Source organism: Perca fluviatilis, chromosome 17 (genome assembly GCF_010015445.1).
Source record: "Perca fluviatilis chromosome 17, GENO_Pfluv_1.0, whole genome shotgun sequence".
NCBI lineage: Eukaryota > Metazoa > Chordata > Actinopteri > Perciformes > Percidae > Perca > Perca fluviatilis.
Genome location: NC_053128.1, coordinates 1,569,048 through 1,587,159, shown reverse-complemented (window position 1 = coordinate 1,587,159; position 18,112 = coordinate 1,569,048). Strand labels below are relative to the sequence as shown.

At 40.6% G+C, this 18,112-nt stretch overlaps 1 protein-coding gene across 1 annotated transcript in view; it reads right to left on the bottom strand.

The window, feature by feature from the left end:
• LOC120545455 (thyrotropin receptor-like) overlaps positions 1-8,585 on the bottom strand; it is a 66,945-nt gene extending 58,360 nt beyond the window's left edge. The window contains exons 1-2 of the mRNA XM_039779783.1: positions 8,422-8,585; positions 8,256-8,327 (exon numbers count right to left, since the gene is read on the bottom strand). Of these exons, the coding sequence (XP_039635717.1) occupies positions 8,256-8,327; positions 8,422-8,585 (236 nt within the window). The remainder of the gene's footprint in view (positions 1-8,255; positions 8,328-8,421) is intronic.
• Between the last annotated feature and the right edge of the window lie 9,527 nt (positions 8,586-18,112).

The following is an 18,112-nucleotide window of genomic DNA, read 5'->3' as shown; positions in this document are numbered from 1 at the left end:
TTTGAGCCACAGCCACACAAATGACCAGGTAATGATGAATTTACAGGGTTACTATTGTTGCAGGTTTTGCAACGACAAGGGCAGGGTCCAAATAAAAATCTATATAAACACTGGGGAGGGTCTATAAGATTCAAATATATGATTCAGCCCTCCTCCCCCAATAATTATTGTACTGTCACTAACTAAGGCCAGAGTCTCGGTCCTTTCACACCATATGTTTGAGTTACAGTGCAATCTAGCAGCTGTAGTAATTATGGGAGCAAAGGAGGCAGATGAGGGACATTGTTATAGAGCAGTGGTTCTCAAACTTTTTCGGTCATTCCCCACTTTGGACAAGGGGGAATTTTCAAGCCCCACCTGCCCCTATCGCCCCAACACAATGCTAATGAAATACGCAACAAGCTTAAAATGTTCCAATTTATTGAAATAACAACTATCTACATCAAATAACAGCAAGTTCAAAAATAAAGAAAATAAAAGTGCAGCTGTGTCAAAATTTGTATCAAGTTCAAAAATAGAAAATAAATAAAAGTGCGACTTTGCAATCTGTTAAAAAAAGAAAAATCCATTTGGAGGTCTATTCTCCCTGCATTAGTGGCTGCAATGAGCCTGTTTTGCATTGCACAATTTCGGGGGTGATCGGTCAAAACACAGCTATAAGGATGGTTTGCTCTCACACGCGCTGCATTTATAGTCACACACACACACGCAGTCACTCTCTAGTCTAGTGGAGGCGGGTATGGCTGCAGCCTGGAGCGTCCTAAGGGTCAAAAATACGAAATCAAATTATTTTCCAGATTGATTCACGGGTAAATCCATGGGCGTCAGTTTGGTTTGAAATGTGCTGGGAACAGAGACGCATTTGGAAGTACATTTCCAGAAGTGCTGGGTACAATGACACATACTTTTTTTTTTTCTCTTTCGCGCAGGTCACGTTTGAAAGACGCTATCCTGTAGCTTACTAATGAATAAAAACGTGGTTTAATGTACGTAAACAATGATCAATGATAACCAAATTTCTCTCTCATATTGCTCCTCATAACCACTGAAAAATGTCAAAAAATCGAACCCAAAGTCCTATTATTATGGACGTTATCTGACATCTGACGCGTTTCTGCTTCACATTTTCAGCAGGGCAGCGGAGCTGCTGTGGGTTGACTCCCACCGGTTCTCATGGGCTTTATAAGTCCTAACATGAAAAAGCTTAATGTGGTTTAATGTACCTAAACAACGATCAATCATCAGCAAATTTCTGGTTCGATTTTTTGACAGTTTTCAGTGGTTATGAGGAGCAATATGAGAAAGCTTGTGTGGTAATCATTGATCAGTGATCAATGATTACCACACAAGCTCACAAGCTTTTTCCTCGTAGGCGCCAATGAAGAAGAAAATGTTAATGTAAGATAACTTATAATCGTTGGATTTCGGTTTAGTTCTTTTGACAGGCTTAAGTGTTCATTACAAGATATGGCCATGATAAATTTGGTGATCATTGATCGTTGTTGAGGTACATTAAACCACGTTAAGCTTTTTCACGTTAAGCAGAATGTTCCGACATGCAGCGTTGTGAACAGATGCGTGCAGCCAGCGCAGCAGCAGAGCAGCTGTGGGGATAGAGATTGCTGTGGATTTTTTGGCATCTTTTTTTGGCAGAATTATATGTATTAGTAATAAAGTAGTAAAGTATTTTATTCCAGACGCCAGCTTTTATTTTGAAAAGTAGAAGCTCGGGGACGGCACCAGGCGGGATGGCATTAGACGGGTCGGCATGACATGGGACGCTCCAGGCTGCAGCCATACAGTCTTGGTCTAGTGCGCGGTCTTGCTCCAGATTCCAGGAGAATGGATGTCATTTGCGGGCGTCAAGGAGCCGCTATCAATATGCGGGAGACTCCCCAAACTTCCGGAACAGTTGGGATTTCTGGATAAAGATATAAAGGCATAAAAACGAAAATTTCCTCCCGTTTGGCGCGCCCCACCTGTCAGGTCTCTATTCCCCACCAGTGGGGCGCGCCCCACACTTTGAGAACCGCTGTTATAGAGAGACACAATCCATGTAGGAAGGAGGTTGGGGTGGATGGATGAGTCAACAAAACTTCAGGCTTTAACACAAGAGACTGCTGCTTGTTTCTCGTTACCAACCGACAGTCACTGGGTCTTTTATAAGCTAGACCAAAATAGTTCTCACACAAACCATGTTATTGTAACCCTGAGTACAAAATTCTCCTAACCTTAGCGACGTAGTCTTTTTACTAAAAACCACAATGTTTCCCTAACCTGTCACCCATTGGTTTGTGGACAGATCAGCGTGTAGTTACGCCTTAAAACTTCCCCTGCTTTATCATCTATTTAAAAATAAATGGGACCATAATTTACTAAATGAACATCATGCTGTGTTGAAGAAGACTTGAAACTAGTGATTGAGACCATAAACTCATTATGAAAATGTTTACTGAGGTAGTAATTCAAGGTGTCATGTTCTTATAGACTTGTATGCAATCAGACTTCGTTTTGAAACCAGTGAAATCGTCCCCTGCTGTAAATTAGATAGAATGCAGCTTTAAGGCACTTAAAGCATTGGCTTTACTTTTAAGAGGTAAGGTTCGTCTATTATTTTTTACGGTCTAGGGTAAACATTGATGTTCGTGTCACGGTAACTGGGCTTTTTTGTTATAACTTTGGTAGGTTTTGTCATCCTATATTATTATGATCCAATGTTTTGTTTTTGAAGCACACATAAAATGTATTATAGAAGGCTTCGGGCCCTATTTTAACGATCTGAAACGCAAGTATCAAACGTGAAACGCAAGTAGCTTTGTGGGAAGATCTCGGCCCCTGTTGCTATTATACCGGCGGGATAAATGACTCTTGCGCCCGACGCAAATCTAAAATGGGTTGTGTGTTGATATGCAATGAATATACTGTAATACCTAGTCTGACCAGCAGAGGGACTTAGTTAGTGATATGACCATGGTGCATGTGATTGGGGACAGATGAAGAAGAACGGCTAGGGAAGCTACGTGGTGATGATGTTCAGTCGTAAATTAAAGTTTGAGCACAAGCTCATATTGGATTAAGAAAACTAAGTCTCATCTTTAAGACTCAAACAACACATGGTACCAGGAGTAAACCGTTTTTGTCATGCGTCAGTTTCACTCGTAAAATGGATGTTTTAAAGCCACCGGAGGGACTGAAACTGGTGGGTAACGTGGACAGCAATTGGCGGTCTTTTAAGCAACAGTTTGAGTTGTATATGGCTGCCATCGGACTGGACGTAACCTGACGCCAGGAAGATAGAGCGTTACTACTCTGTAGCGGGTCCCCAAGCCATTGAGGTTTTCAACACGTTCGAGTTCGGCGAAGGTGAAGACAAAGAAAAGTACGACACCATACTGGAAAAATTCAGTGCATATTGCTCCCCACAGAAAAACGTTGTGTATGAAAGGTATGTGTTCCGGTCTCGGATGCAACAGCCCGACGAAACTTTTGATTGCTTTATGACTGATTTGAAGCTTAAATCCCAGTCATGTGATTTTGGAGATCTGAAAGATTCTATGATCCGCGATCAAATAGTTTATGGAATCCAGGAAAAGAGGATAAGGGAGATGCTTTTAAGGGATGCTAAACTGACTCTGGAAGAAGCAGAGAGACTGTGTCATGCAAGTGAATTAGCCCAACAGCATGCAAAGACGTTTAATGAAGTGAATGCCACAGCAGTACATGACGGTGCCAAAGTAGCTGTAATCAAAAATAAGATGAAAAAGCACACACCACAAAAGAAAAACAGAGAAGATGCAGCAGCATACACCTGCAAACATTGTGGTAGCAGACATGAGCCCCGGCAGTGCCCTGCCTATGGCAAAAGATGCTCAAATTGCAATGAAAAAAATCATTTTGCAAGACAATGCTTAACAAAGGACAAGCCCAAGTCAGTGAGGCTAGTTGAAGATACTGACCTAAGTGAGACTTTCTTTGTTGGCATGGTGTCATGTGACAATGTAGAAAATGATGCCATAGAGGAAAATGCTAGGCACTTAGAAAATGAAGATACATGGATTGTGTCGTTGCCAATGAATGGAGCTTTAGTAGCACTAAGGATTGACACAGGCGCACAAGCAAACTTGATCAGCATGACTGAAATTAAGGCCATGAAAGAAAAGCCCAAAATAATCAAGAGAACAGTGCCACTGAAAGACTACAACAGAAAAGACATAGAAAGCAAAGGTCAGTGCAGACTGAAAGTGACCGTAAAGGACAAAAGCTACAATGTACTGTTCTCTGTTGTACCTGAGGGCCGGGAATCACTGCTCGGTGGTGCCTCCTCGAAGAAATTAAACCTGGTGAGGAGAGTCTACCATATTAACTGCTCAGAAGCAGTAAGTGTACACACAGGCACAGTTGAGTCCATTGTGCATCGTTACCAAGACGTTTTTAAAGGACTAGGATGCCTTCCATGCACATACAAAATCAAACTCAGGGAGGATGCAACTCCAGTAATCCATGCAGCCAAGGAGAGTTCCAGCCCGGCCCCCCGGGGAGCGCTAAAAAGGAACTGGAAAGGATGTGTCAGTTAGAAGTCATCGCAAAAGTGGAAGAACCGACAGAGTGGGTGAACTCAATGGTGTCGCGTCGACAAAAAGAACGCAAAGCAGAACTGAGAATATGCATGGACCCAGGAGACTTAAATCAAAACATAAAACGTGAGCACTACCAGATACCAAAACGGGAGGAAATCTCAAGTGAGATGGCAGGAGCCAAGTACTTTTCAAAGCTAGATGCGGCACAGGGTTTCTGGCAAATCAAGTTGGATGATGAGAGCTCAAGATACTGCACGTTCAATACGCCCTTTGGGAGGTACAGATTCCTGAGAATGCCGTTTGGCATAATCTCAGCATCTGAAATATATCATCGGGCAATGGACAATATGTTAGAGGGCCTAGAAGGGGTCCGTTGCTATGTAGATGATGTAGTAATCTGGGGCTCCACTCTACTAGAGCACAATGAAAGACTGACAAAAGTGCTCCAAAGGGTGCGTGAGAATGGACTGAAGCTAAATCGCGCCAAATGCCAATTCGGGGTGCAAGACATAACATTCCTTGGAGACAAGTATTCTTCTCAAGGGATAGAGCCAGATGAAAGGAAGATAAAAGCCATTCTAGGCATGCCGCGCCCCACAGACAAGAAAGGTGTGCTCAGAATAATGGGGATGATCAACTTTATTGGAAAGTTCATACCTAACCTATCAGTGAAAACATCAGCATTGAGAGAACTTCTCCATGACTCCAATGAGTTTAAGTGGACGTAGAGAAATGAGAGAGAATGGAATGCTTTGAAGATCGCACTGACAAATGCACCCGTGCTGGCATATTATGATCTCAACAAGAGACTGAAGATTTCAACAGATGCGTCGAAGGATGGACTCGGAGCTGTCTTGTTACAGGCAGAAGGAGATAGCTGGAAGCCAGTTGCTTATGCTTCTAGGTCCATGACTAAGACTGAAACAAGATATGCTCATATGCTATGTCTATGGACTTCCTACATTCACAGTTGAGACAGATCATCGTCCTCTTGTGTCAATCATCAAGAAAAGTCTCAATGAGATGTCACCGAGGATTCAGCGGCTCGTCATGAAGCTGCAAAGTTATGATTTTGAGCTTATATACACACCAGGCAAGCATTTAGTGCTAGCAGATGCGCTATCACGAGTGCCAGAGACGAGTACTGCATGCTCCACGGAAAAAGAGATAGAGAACCATGTCAACATGATCGTTGAGTCTCTACCTGTGTCTCAAGTTAAAGCAAAGCAGATCAGTGAAGAAACAGTCAAAGACAAGGAGCTACAAACAGTGTTGGAAAACATCCACAGTGGCTGGCCCAAGGGGTCCTGTCCGAAGTATTATCACATTAGATCAGAGCTAAGTGTGGCAAATGGACTGTTATTGAGAGACTGTAGAATTGTCATTCCACACAGCCTGAGGCCAGAGATACTTCGTAAGCTACAGGGACACCTTGGTATTGAGAAATGCAAAAGAAGAGCCAGGACCGCGCGTGTATTGGCCCGGAATCAACAAGGGAAATTGAAAATATGATAGGAAAGTGTGAAACATGTAACAAGTACCAGAGCAAGCAGGCAAGGGAGCCTATGTTGGTCCAAAATCTTCCCACTGCTCCTTGGGAGAAAGTTGGAACGGATTTGTTTCACTGTAATGGCAAGGACTACCTGCTAGTGATAGATTACTATTCAAACTTTCCTGAAATTGCTCTGCTCACAAGTGCAACTTCCAACAGTGTCATTACTCATGTCAAGTCCATTTTTGCCCGGCATGGGATACCGAAGACTCTAGTGAGTGACAATGGTCCATGCTATAACAGCAAGGAATGGCAACAGTTTGCCAGACAATATGGATTTCACCATGTCACTTCAAGTCCACAGCATGCACAGGCAAATGGCAAAGCTGAAAAGGGAGTGCATATCATCAAACAGCTTCTCAAAAAGGCCACAGACAGCAAGTCAGATCCTTATTTAGCTCTACTAAGCTACAGAACGGCCCCGCTTGAATGTGGTTTATCCCCAGCAGAACTGTTGATGAATCGCAAGTTACGCACAAGCCTACCTTGCTATACAGACATCAAAGAAAATGCAGAGACACAGACAAAAATGGAGAATATGAAATGGAAACAAAAACAGCGTTATGACAAGTCAAACAAAACCCTCAGACCACTTGCCAAAGATGATGTGGTGCGTATCCAAGATCAGGATGCGTGGAACCGGAAAGCTACTGTTCTCCAGGAGGTCGGACCGAGATCATATAAAGTAAGGACTGAGGAGGGTCACGTGCTCAGAAGGAACCGTCGCAACCTTCTCAAAACCAGAGAGACTTTCAGAGAAACAGAATGTGAGGATCAAGATGGAAATACCTCTGTGTTACATGCAGAAACAGTGCCAGACCTGAAATCAGATGGAGGTGTGCGTGTGGACACAAGTGATGGTCACTCAGGGTCACCTGTCTTGAGGAGATCTGAGCGTCAAGTCAAAAAAACAGTCAGGCTTGATCTGTGATTCTATGGACAGAATATGTGGTGTTCTTGTTTTTGTGTCTTTTTTTTAAAAAAAAAAAAAAAAAAGAAAGTGAGATGTAAAAGTGGTGATCCTTGAAGTTCATACAAAAAAAAAAAAATGCTTTTGGTATTAGAAAGTTTTGTTTAAAAAATAAAATGTGAATCTGGTTGTTCACGATTACAGTACATATGTTAAGGTATGTTTTGTTCACAGCTTCACAGAAAGGGGGATGTGTTGATATGCAATGAATAAACTGTAATACCTAGTCTGACCAGCAGAGGGACTTAGTTAGTGATATGACCATGGTGCATGTGATTGGGGACAGATGAAGAAGAACGGCTAGGGAAGCTACGTGGTGATGATGTTCAGTCGTACATTAAAGTTTGAGCACAAGCTCATTATGGATTAAGAAAACTAAGTCTCATCTTTAAGACTCAAACAACACAGGTTGGTCTGAAGTAACTAGGTGTGGTTTGGGCGTAACGTGAAAATAACCAATCAGAGCGTCATCTCACATTCCCTTTAAGAGCAGGCACTCTTGAGGACTGTACTGTAAAGTGCCTCCTGATCTATCCAAACACCTGAAGCGCATTTTCAGTAATATGTTTTATTTGTAATTATGTATGGTTTGCAAAAATGGGAACTGCTGCGTCCGTTTAGATGAGAGAAGTGTATGCGCGTTGTGCACACGCTACATTATGGCCAAGCATGCGCCCCTAAAATAGCATCTGAATAACGCGCTACTGACTTTAGACTAGCGCCACTGACTTTAGACCAGGTTTTTCCTGGTCAGTGGCGGAATTGTTTTCTGAAACTGCAAAATAGCACTGGGGAACGTTTGCGCCGGAACACGCCTCCTCTTTTCGCTGAACCGCCCCCGGGAGCGCAAATACATTCCCTAATTTACCGCCGTGCGTCTGTGGAGGGAAAAGTCCGCTGTGCGTCGGGTGCAAAATAGGAATGATACATGCGTCGGTGTACAAAGGCAATTGCACTGAGTGCAAGATAGGGCCCTTCATGTCTTTGTACAGTAATTGTGATTTTTGTCTACAATTTGTCAGGACTTCCAGTGTGCTGATTAACATGTTGTGCAGCCTTGGTGAAGGTATTTATGTGCTTTCTTTGGTAAGTGGAATTCTCGGTTCTTGACAATTATGCTGGTTTGAAAGAAAAGGGTAAGAAAAGAAACTCTTACATGTGAGATATGTTGGCCAAACTGGCGAATGCATTCTGAGGGATAGAAGATAGTTTGGTCCCCACAAGCCACCTGAAACAAAAATAAACAGTATTGAGACCTTTTAATCTTGATACAACATAAAGTCACAACCTAAGATCAGAGTTGAAAGAATATGGTTACTTACACCTCATGTGTGCTGGAATGGAAAACCGGCATGACCTCAGCTCCAAAACATGACACACTGTAGATGTCCCAGTCACACTGGCAATGAGTTGGACAATATTCCAGAAGGAGAGTGACCTCGACAGTACTGATAATGAAAAAAAGTAGATTCAAGTCAAGCTTCATTGTAAGAGTGGTGATTCAGTGGTGGAGCCTCCCAGGTTACGCTGCACAGTGAGAGAGGTTTAGAAAGAGGCTGGGCTGTCCTGGATTTTGGCCAATAGTGGAAGACTATCAACTGCCACTTCTGGTCAAGACCTTCAAAATAAAAATCTAATTGACATGTGTTTACTTCCATAAGATTATTTTATTTCACTTTTATTTATACAGGGAAAGATCAGACTGAGACACAAATCTCTTTCACAGCTGAAATAACAATTACATTCAACAATTTGTTCATTAAGCATGGCTTTAACTTGCCAAGTAGAAATCAAGACATCTAGCTTCAGTTCCTTTTGAAACTCATTCCAAGTCAAAGAGGCATTGTATACAAACGCAGTTTTGCCCAACTCTGAATGAGCCAGAGGAACCTCCAGTACCAACGAATATTTGGAACGAGTTTGGTAACCACCAATTCTCCAATATCAATCCATTGATATTACGTATATGATGATATTATGAGATATATAATATCATACATATCCATTGGCTTTTCTGCCAGAAAAATATATACACAATAGTCATTTTCAGTGTATACATTAATGATGAAAAGTTGTGACTTTTTCCATGAGTTGTGTCCAACAAAGTGTAGTCAGCTGCAAATATGGCTTGACCCCAAAAAAATTCTAACAAAAGATTTTTCAGTGGTTTACAGTAGTATCAGATGTACCTAAAAACATACTAAAAGTTTACCAAAGTTTTACTTCAAGAAAGGCCCCATTTTCAAAATGGCTTTGTATTCCTACTACACCATGAACACTGGTACCTTATACATGTTTTGGCCATTTAATATTCTAATTAGCATATGTGTATGATAAATAAGCACACTTTTATATATATATATATATATATATATATATATATATATATATATATATATATATATATATATAAAAATTGTAATTGTAATTATAAAATTTCCCTTAAGTAATTGCATATTTCTCATATCATTTTGCCTAGTGTTGGTGGTTTCTGTCCATCAGCTCCCTTCTGATGAACCTCTACCACATCAGAGCCATCTCTTAAGTTTTTACAGCAAATGGGGCAAGTTTCTTGGTTTACAACAATATGACTCATGTTCAAAGTTGGAGTGTACTTTTTCCTCAAGCTAATCCAACAATGTCATCCTCTCTTACACTCACATTGTTGGCCATTGTCATGTGTTAGAAATCTTTCTAATGTTCTTTTGACACCCCCATAAAATGACACTGAGCATGTGTCTGAGAATAAGACATTTGTGCTGTAATATACACTACCGTTCAAAGGTTTTAGAACACCCAATCTTTTTAGTTTTTTTATTGAAATTTGAGCAGTTCAAGTCCAATGAATAGCTTGAAATGGTCCAACGGTAAGTAGTTAACTGCTTGAGGTTAAAAAAATAAGTAAGGTTACTCAAAACTGAAAAATAATGTACATTTCAGAATTTTACAAAAAGGCCTTTTTCATGGAACAAGAAATGGGTTAACAACGTAAAGCTGTTCTGGAGGTTGATCAAGCTTTGAATGTTGGTGCTACCAATTCCCACAGGTGTTCCAACTTGTCTGGATTACTTACAACCCCCTCTGTTTGTATAAAAGTATTGTTGGAACACACTGTGGTACCATACCCTCGTGAGCATTGTATGAACAGTATTGTACTGCAGAAAGTAGTATGTTGCTATAAAAATGGTGGGAAAAAGAAAATTAACACTGGAAGACCATCATAACACTTAAGAATGTTGGTCTTTCCTACAGAGATATTACGAAGAAAGTCAAGGTGTCAGTGAGTACAGTATTCTTCACCATCAAAAGGCACTTAGAAACTGGGGAAACTCTGACAGGAAGAGGTCTACAGAATCAGAAGATAAGTTTCTGAGAGTCAACAGCTTGCGTGATAGGCGGCTCACAGGACAACAGCTTTAAGCACAGCTTAATAGTGGTCGTAATAAGCAAGTCTCAGTTTCACCTGTAAAGAGAAGACTTCGAGCTGCAGGTTTGATGGGTCGAGTTGCAGCAAGAAAGCCATTGCTAAGACGTCAGAATAAGAAAAAGAGGCTTGACTGGGCCAAGAAACATCGTCAATGGACTACTGAAGACTGGAAGAAGGTGCTATGGACTGATGAATCAAAATTTGAAATCTTCGGTTCATCACGCAGGATTTTTGTACGCCATCAAGTAGGTGAAAGGATGGTTGTGACATCAACTGTCAAACATGGAGGAGGAAGCGTGATGGTCTGGGGCTGTTTTGCTGGATCCAGGGTCGGTGATTTGTACAGAGTGAAAGGCACCTTGAACCAAAACGGCTACCACAGCATTTTGCAGCGCCATGCAGTACCCTCTGGTATGCGCCTAGTTGGTCAGGGGTTCATCCTACAGCAAGATAATGACCCAAAACGTCCAAGCTATGCCAGAACTACCTTAGCAAAAAAAAACAAGATGGTAAGCTTAAAAACATGGAGTGGCCAGCACAGTCACCAGACTTAAACCCCATTGAGCTGGTTTGGGATGAACTGGACAGAAAAGTGAAAGCAAAGCAACCTACAAGTGCCACACATTTATGGGAACTTCTGCAACAGAGCTGGGAAGAACTTTCTGAAGAATATTTGATTTCCATTGTAGAAAGAATGCCACAAGTGTGTTCAGCTGTTATATCTGCCAAAGGGGGCTACTTTGATGAGTCAAAAATTTAGACTACATTTAGGTTTATAAATTGATTCCATGATTTCTTTTTTAACTTAAATTTGTTCTATTCTTTCATTTGAGAGTACAATGAGACATTGAACTGCATGAATTTCAATTAAAACCTGGAAAAACTGGGGTGTTCTAAAACTTTTGACCGTAGTGTACTTTTTTTTTTTTACCCACCACACGGAGGAGAGGTGTGGTGGTGGGGGGTAAAAGTCATTTAAGTTACTTTTGGGTGGAATAACCTTTACATTGAATGTCAAGTCTGTGTTTTAGCAAAAAAAGGGTATGTGTCCAAAAACACATACTGAATAGGAGTTACATGACATAGGTTAAATCGTTTACATCTCTGATTCACCCCCAAAAAGATAAAACCTTACAGTTATCTCACAAAATGTATTCCATAAGTATGTCATCATGTCAGTGCAATTTAGACAAGTCCAATGGATTCATAGACCCAGAAAACATGGGGTTAGACACCAAGATTACTTGGCTAGGTCAAATAATGAAGGAGTTAGGATATTTTGAGGGCTTCCTGCCCATCTTGGACGCCATCTTGAAAATTACACTTTTATAGTGGTCAAACTTTGGTAAACTTTTAGTATGTTATTAAGGACACCTAATACTACAAAAAACAGCTGAGAAACCTTTTGTTAGAATTTTTTTAGGGTTAGGTGTTTTTTTTTCATATATGCAGCCGCCTAGTGGTTTTACTGAAAATTCTGTTTCAAAATATGGCTATGTTGGTATGCCACTCTGCAAAACATCTGGATAATGTAAATTTTTTTGATGAGAGGTCAGGAAGCCACAGGCTTATACAACGGACCTCCCTTCGACTTAAGGAGAAAAACAAACGATAAAAAAAGGAAAATGTTACAATTTGGTTTTAGCTTTGTTTAGACCCTAAGGCAGATTCAGACACAAAGGATTTAGTGTTGAAAGTTCTTTATTTGGCCTAAGCCAAACTTGGTACTTGCAAAGCGGAGTGTTTGAATGGTGGGCAGGCTATCCAGGTGGAAGGTGATGGCGTCTGGTGAGTATTGTAGCAGGTAACGGTAAGTGATCAGCAGAGGAAGGCTCAGCTCAGGTTCTGGCAGACACTGGAGGTGGAAGAGTGAGAATATTTCCAGCAAAGTGACGACAATTCAATTTTATTCACAGTGTCAAATCATAACAGAAGTTAGACATAAAGTAGGTCTAGATTGCACTCTATAATTTTCAAAGACCCAACAGTTCCCCCACAAGAGCAAGCATTTGGTCTGACAGTGGCGACGAAAAACTTCCTTTAAACAGGCAAAAACCTCAGGCAGAACCTGAGTCTTGGTGGGCGGCCATCTGCCGCTGCCTGTTGGGACACGGAGAAACTGATACAGATATATGGAAATATGATTCACAGTAATTATAACAGTTGGTATGACAGTCCTTCCAGAAAAACGCGGAGTTTTTTAGCGATTATTGCGGGCAAAAATCCCTAATTATGCGGCACGTTTTCTTAAAAAATGCAATGGAATATGCGGGATATTTATGCAATTTTATGCGATGAAATTGCGGGAACTTGCAAAAAATGCGGGAACTTGCAAAAAATGCGGGAACTTGCAAAAAATGCGGGAACTTGCAAAAACTGCAGTTTGATGAAAAAGAGAAGAAAATGTGATTCCCCCAACACCCTGCTTTTTTTAAACTTAATTTCCAAAAATAGTTTACAGATATTCAGTCATTGCAATAAGTAAACAAATAAGATACAAAAATATATACAAATAATATAATATTAAAGTAAAAATAAAAGTAATAGTCTAAACAGAGGGAAATAAAAGATACAAAAGAGACAGACTTTCAAAAATCGTTAATAATATAGACAGCAGGAGCACTTAAACAAAGAAATTTGTGTAGACATCAGATATTAAGATAGGTTTAATATTGGATACCAACTTCAGAGACTCAAAGTACATGTCAAATTCAACCTCCAACACCCATAGACAATATGACAACAACCTGCTTTTCGATCACTTCATAACGTTCCCATGGCAACAGGGGGAAATGGCTGCTCTTGTGTGACGTAAACGCAACATTTTTTCAACTTTCTGCTAAGATATGTGTGACTTTTTTGCAACGAAAATGCGGGGATTATGAAATCATGCAAGCACCGCATATTTTGCGCAGAAATCGGCAATTTATGCAGACTTTTTATGGAGGGACTGGTATGATGAACATTGTCAATTATAGTAACAATAAGGATAATTGAACTATGACTAGACTTATTAGATCAATTCAAGTTTCTTTCACTAGAGTACAAGGGCCTGGAGAGTTATCACAAAGGGAGCGGAACAACCTGGCGACAAGTGAGGAGAGCCGAAGTTCTTATACTTGTTAAACTTTTGATCACATTAGTCACAGGCAGCTGCAGACAATAAATAGTTATCTTCCATAGGGTTAATTTTATGAACAGTTTCTGCTGCCGAAAAGTGTAACCGTCTAAACACCCTGAGGCCTTGTCCACACGTACACAGAGTTTTTCCTCCTCAGTCCACATGAAAATGTAAAAACACGCTATCAAGCGATGTCAAGAGCATGCCAAACCAACAGGTGGCGATATAACCCTAACCGTAAAGGCATGTTGGCCAATCAGAAGCCTGAAGTTCCAGTAGGCTAACAACATGGTTCCCAGAGGAAGGGGAGAGTCATATGTGTGGACTGATGATGAAGTTCAGTTATTCCTTTCTGTCCCACTTGAATACAAATTTAGCAAAACCCGGGGAAACGTGGACTGGGAGTCGTGACAATCCAAGTATGTCGACATCCTAGCTCTTTTCCTGAGCAGTTATTAGCAGCAATATTTTGGTGGTGCACAATCTGACGTCAAACAAAGTAGACAACAGTGCGCACTCTGATGTCACAAGCCAAAATCTCTGGTTTCACCGGCTACACAACACAACCACACAACACTGCTACCGGAGTTTCTGAAAATCTTCAGCCTAGCAGGAGTTTTTCAGTGACCTTATACTGCGTTTGCATGTGAACGAACAGCCAAACGGCATAGAAAAAGCTGCGGTTTTGAAAAGACCTGTGTTCATGTGGACAGGGCCTATGTAAAAAATACAGTCTTTAGTGTAAACAAGAGCACATATAATCAACATGAACTTTCCAACTGAACTGGTTATCGAGGTGAATACCAAGATACCTGTAGGAATTAACTCGGTTGATTTTTTGAGGTTAGACATAGTATGATCCCCCACTGACCCAGGGTACAGCACCATCGCTTCAGTTTTCTTTACATTAATGATGTGGTGATTTACATTACATCACTGAACAAAGGTTTTTACCTAAGGGAAAAAAATAATGAGGGGGTCGTGTGCTGATACAACTGAGGATGGCAGTGTCATCAGCAAATTTTAAGTGGCTGTGGGTGCAATCATTTGTGTACAAAGTAAAAAGGACTGGTGAGCTGACAAAGCCCTGAGTAAAAAGCCCTGACCTGTACTTATGGGTTTGGAGTCAGAGAGCACTTTGTTAACCCTAACGTTCTGGGTTCTGTTTCTTAAAAAGGAATAAAACCACTTAAAGGGATACTTCACCGATTTAGCATTAAGCTTTGTATCAGTAGAAACACGGTAGTATTTTTGAATGACCATGCTTACCTCCTTCATGTCCACCTGAGACGAGAGATCTCTGTGTTGTGGGTCTGGAAAAAATCTTCCGATGACATAAAACAACGATTTTTGCATCATTTTTTGCCCAGAGGCAATGGACTACAGCCAGTAGTAGGAGCTACTTCCGCATTTTTTTAGCCCACCCGGGGGTTGGACTGTTGTCTCTCTCAAAAGAAAATGAGACTGTGTCTGTTCCTCGACTAAGATCAGTTAAATCAAAGGTAACCAAGAGAGGGGCAATACTTAACAACCTAATTGGAATTAAAACTACCACTGCAATGATAGAAAAGGATAGGAAAATTAGATGTGGATTACTAAATATCAGATCTCTGTCTTCTAAAACAGTACTAATAAATGAATTGATATCTGATAATCAAATTGATCTATTCTGTCTTACTGAAACGTGGCTGGGCCATGAAGAAGTATATGTATTGTCTAAAGCGCACCTCCCAGTCATATTAATACTCAAATTCCTAGAGGCTCAGGCCGAGGAGGGGGAGTTGCAGCCATATTTGATTCAAGCCTGTTAATTAACCCTAAACCCAAACTAAATTATAACTCTTTTGAAAGCCTTGTTCTTAATCTTCAACATCCAACACGGAAATCAGTACAGCCAATTATATTTGTTGTTGTCTACCGAGCTCCAGGTCCGTATTCTGAATTTTTATCTGAATTTTCAGAGTTTTTATCATGTGTAGTACTTAAATTAGACAAAGTACTTATTGTAGGTGATTTTAATATCCATGTGGACATTGACAGCAATAGCCTTACTACTGCTTTCAACTCACTACTAGATTCTATTGGCTTCAGTCAGAGTGTGCATGAGGCCACGCACTGTTTTAACCACACCCTCGACCTCGTGCTGGCATATGGTATCAAAATTGAAGATGTATTAGTATTCCCGCAAAATCCTTTATTATCAGACCACTTCTTAATTACTTTCGAATTCTTAATACCCGATTATACGAAATTAGATAAAAGCTTCTATACTAGATGCCTATCTGACAGTGCTATAGCTAAATTTAAGGAAGACATTCCAACAGCACTAAACTCATTACCTTGTTTTAATACAACAGAGGACCTTTATGTAAACTTTAGTCCCTCTCAAATCGACAATTGTGTAGATGGTGTTACGGCCTGCCTACGGACTACTTTAGACTCTGTTGCTCCATTCAAAAAGAAGAAGATGAAGCAAAGGAAACTAGCACCTTGGTATAACTCCCAAACTCGTAAATTAAAGCAAAACTCGCGAAAACTTGAAAGTAAATGGCGCTCCACCAAAATGGAAGAGTCTCGTTTGGACTGGCAAGACAGTCTGAAAACCTATAGGATGGCCCTCAGACATGCCAGATCAGACTATTACTCATCATTAATAGAAGAAAACAAGAACAACCCAAGGTTTCTTTTCAGCACTGTAGCCAGGCTGACAGATAGTCACAGCTCTACTGAGCCATCTATTCCTCTAGCTCTGAGTAGTGATGACTTCATGAGCTTCTTTAATGATAAAATTATAACAATTAGAGATAAAATTCATCACCTTTTGACCTCAACTTCTAATGGTTCCCCTTTCAATGCAGGACTGCTAGAAAGAACGACTAGACCTGACATATACTTAGACTGTTTTTATCCTATAGACCTTCAACAACTAATGGTAAAGGTATCTTCAGCAAAGCCATCTACCTGTCTCTTAGACCCCATCCCAACGAGGCTACTCAAAGAAGCATTACCCGTGGTTAACACCTCTCTACTAGATATGATCAATATGTCTCTATTAACAGGTCATGTACCGCAGTCATTTAAAGTAGCTGTGATAAAACCTCTTCTAAAAAAAACACCCTCGATCCTGAGGTCTTAGCAAACTATAGACCTATATCTAACCTTCCCTTTCTCTCCAAGATCCTTGAGAAAGTAGTTGCTAATCAGTTATGTGATTTCCTCCATAGCAACAGCTTATTTGAAGACTTTCAATCAGGATTTAGAAAGCATCATAGCACAGAGACGGCACTGGTGAAAATTACTAACGACGTTCTAACTGCTGCAGACAAAGGACTTGTCTCCATACTTGTTTTATTAGATCTTAGTGCTGCTTTTGACACTATTGATCATACAATCCTGTTACAGAGATTAGAACACTTAGTCAGAATTAAAGGAATTGCACTAAGCTGGTTTAAGTCTTATTTCTCTGATCGATCTCAATTTGTTAATGTTAATGATAAATCCTCTAAGTACACGAAAGTTAAACATGGCGTTCCACAAGGCTCAGTGCTTGGACCAATTCTATTCTCCTTATATATGCTTCCTCTTGGTAATATCATTAGGAAACACTCAATTAACTATCACTGCTATGCGGACGACACCCAATTATACTTGTCAATTAAACCAGACGAAACAAGTCAGTTAGCTAAACTTCAAGCATGTATTAAGGATATAAAATCCTGGATGACCTATACTTTTCTGATGTTAAACTGTAACAAAACTGAAGTTATTGTGCTGGGCCCTAAACACCTCCGAACTTCATTATCTAAAGATATAGCTACTCTGGATGGTGTTGTCCTGGCCTCCAGCACTACTGTCAGAAATCTAGGAGTTATTTTTGATCAGGATATATCCTTTAACGCCCATCTAAAACAATCATCGAGAAGAGCCTTTTTTCATCTTCGTAACATTGCCAAAATTAGGAATATCCTGTCTGAAAAACTAGTCCATGCATTCGTTACTTCCAGGCTGGACTATTGTAATTCCCTACTGTCAGGTTGCTCAAATAAGTCCCTTAAGACTTTCCAGCTGATCCAGAATGCTGCAGCACGTGTTCTGACGAGAACTAAGAAAAGAGATCATATTTCTCCTGTTTTAGCTTCTCTGCATTGGCTTCCTGTAAAATACAGGATTGACTTTAAAGTCCTTCTCCTGACCTACAAAGCCCTAAATGGTCAAGCACCATCATATCTAGAAGAGCTCTTAGTACCTTATTAGAGCTAGTCCCACTAGAGCACTGCGCTCCCAGAATGCAGAGTTACTTGTGGTTCCTAGAGTCTCTAAAAGTAGACTGGGGGCCAGAGCCTTCAGCTACCAGGCTCCTTTCCTGTGGAACCAGCTCCCAGTCTGGGTTAGGGGGGCAGACACCATCACCTCATTTAAGAATAAACTGAAAACTCTCCTCTTTGATAAAGCTTATAGTTAAGAA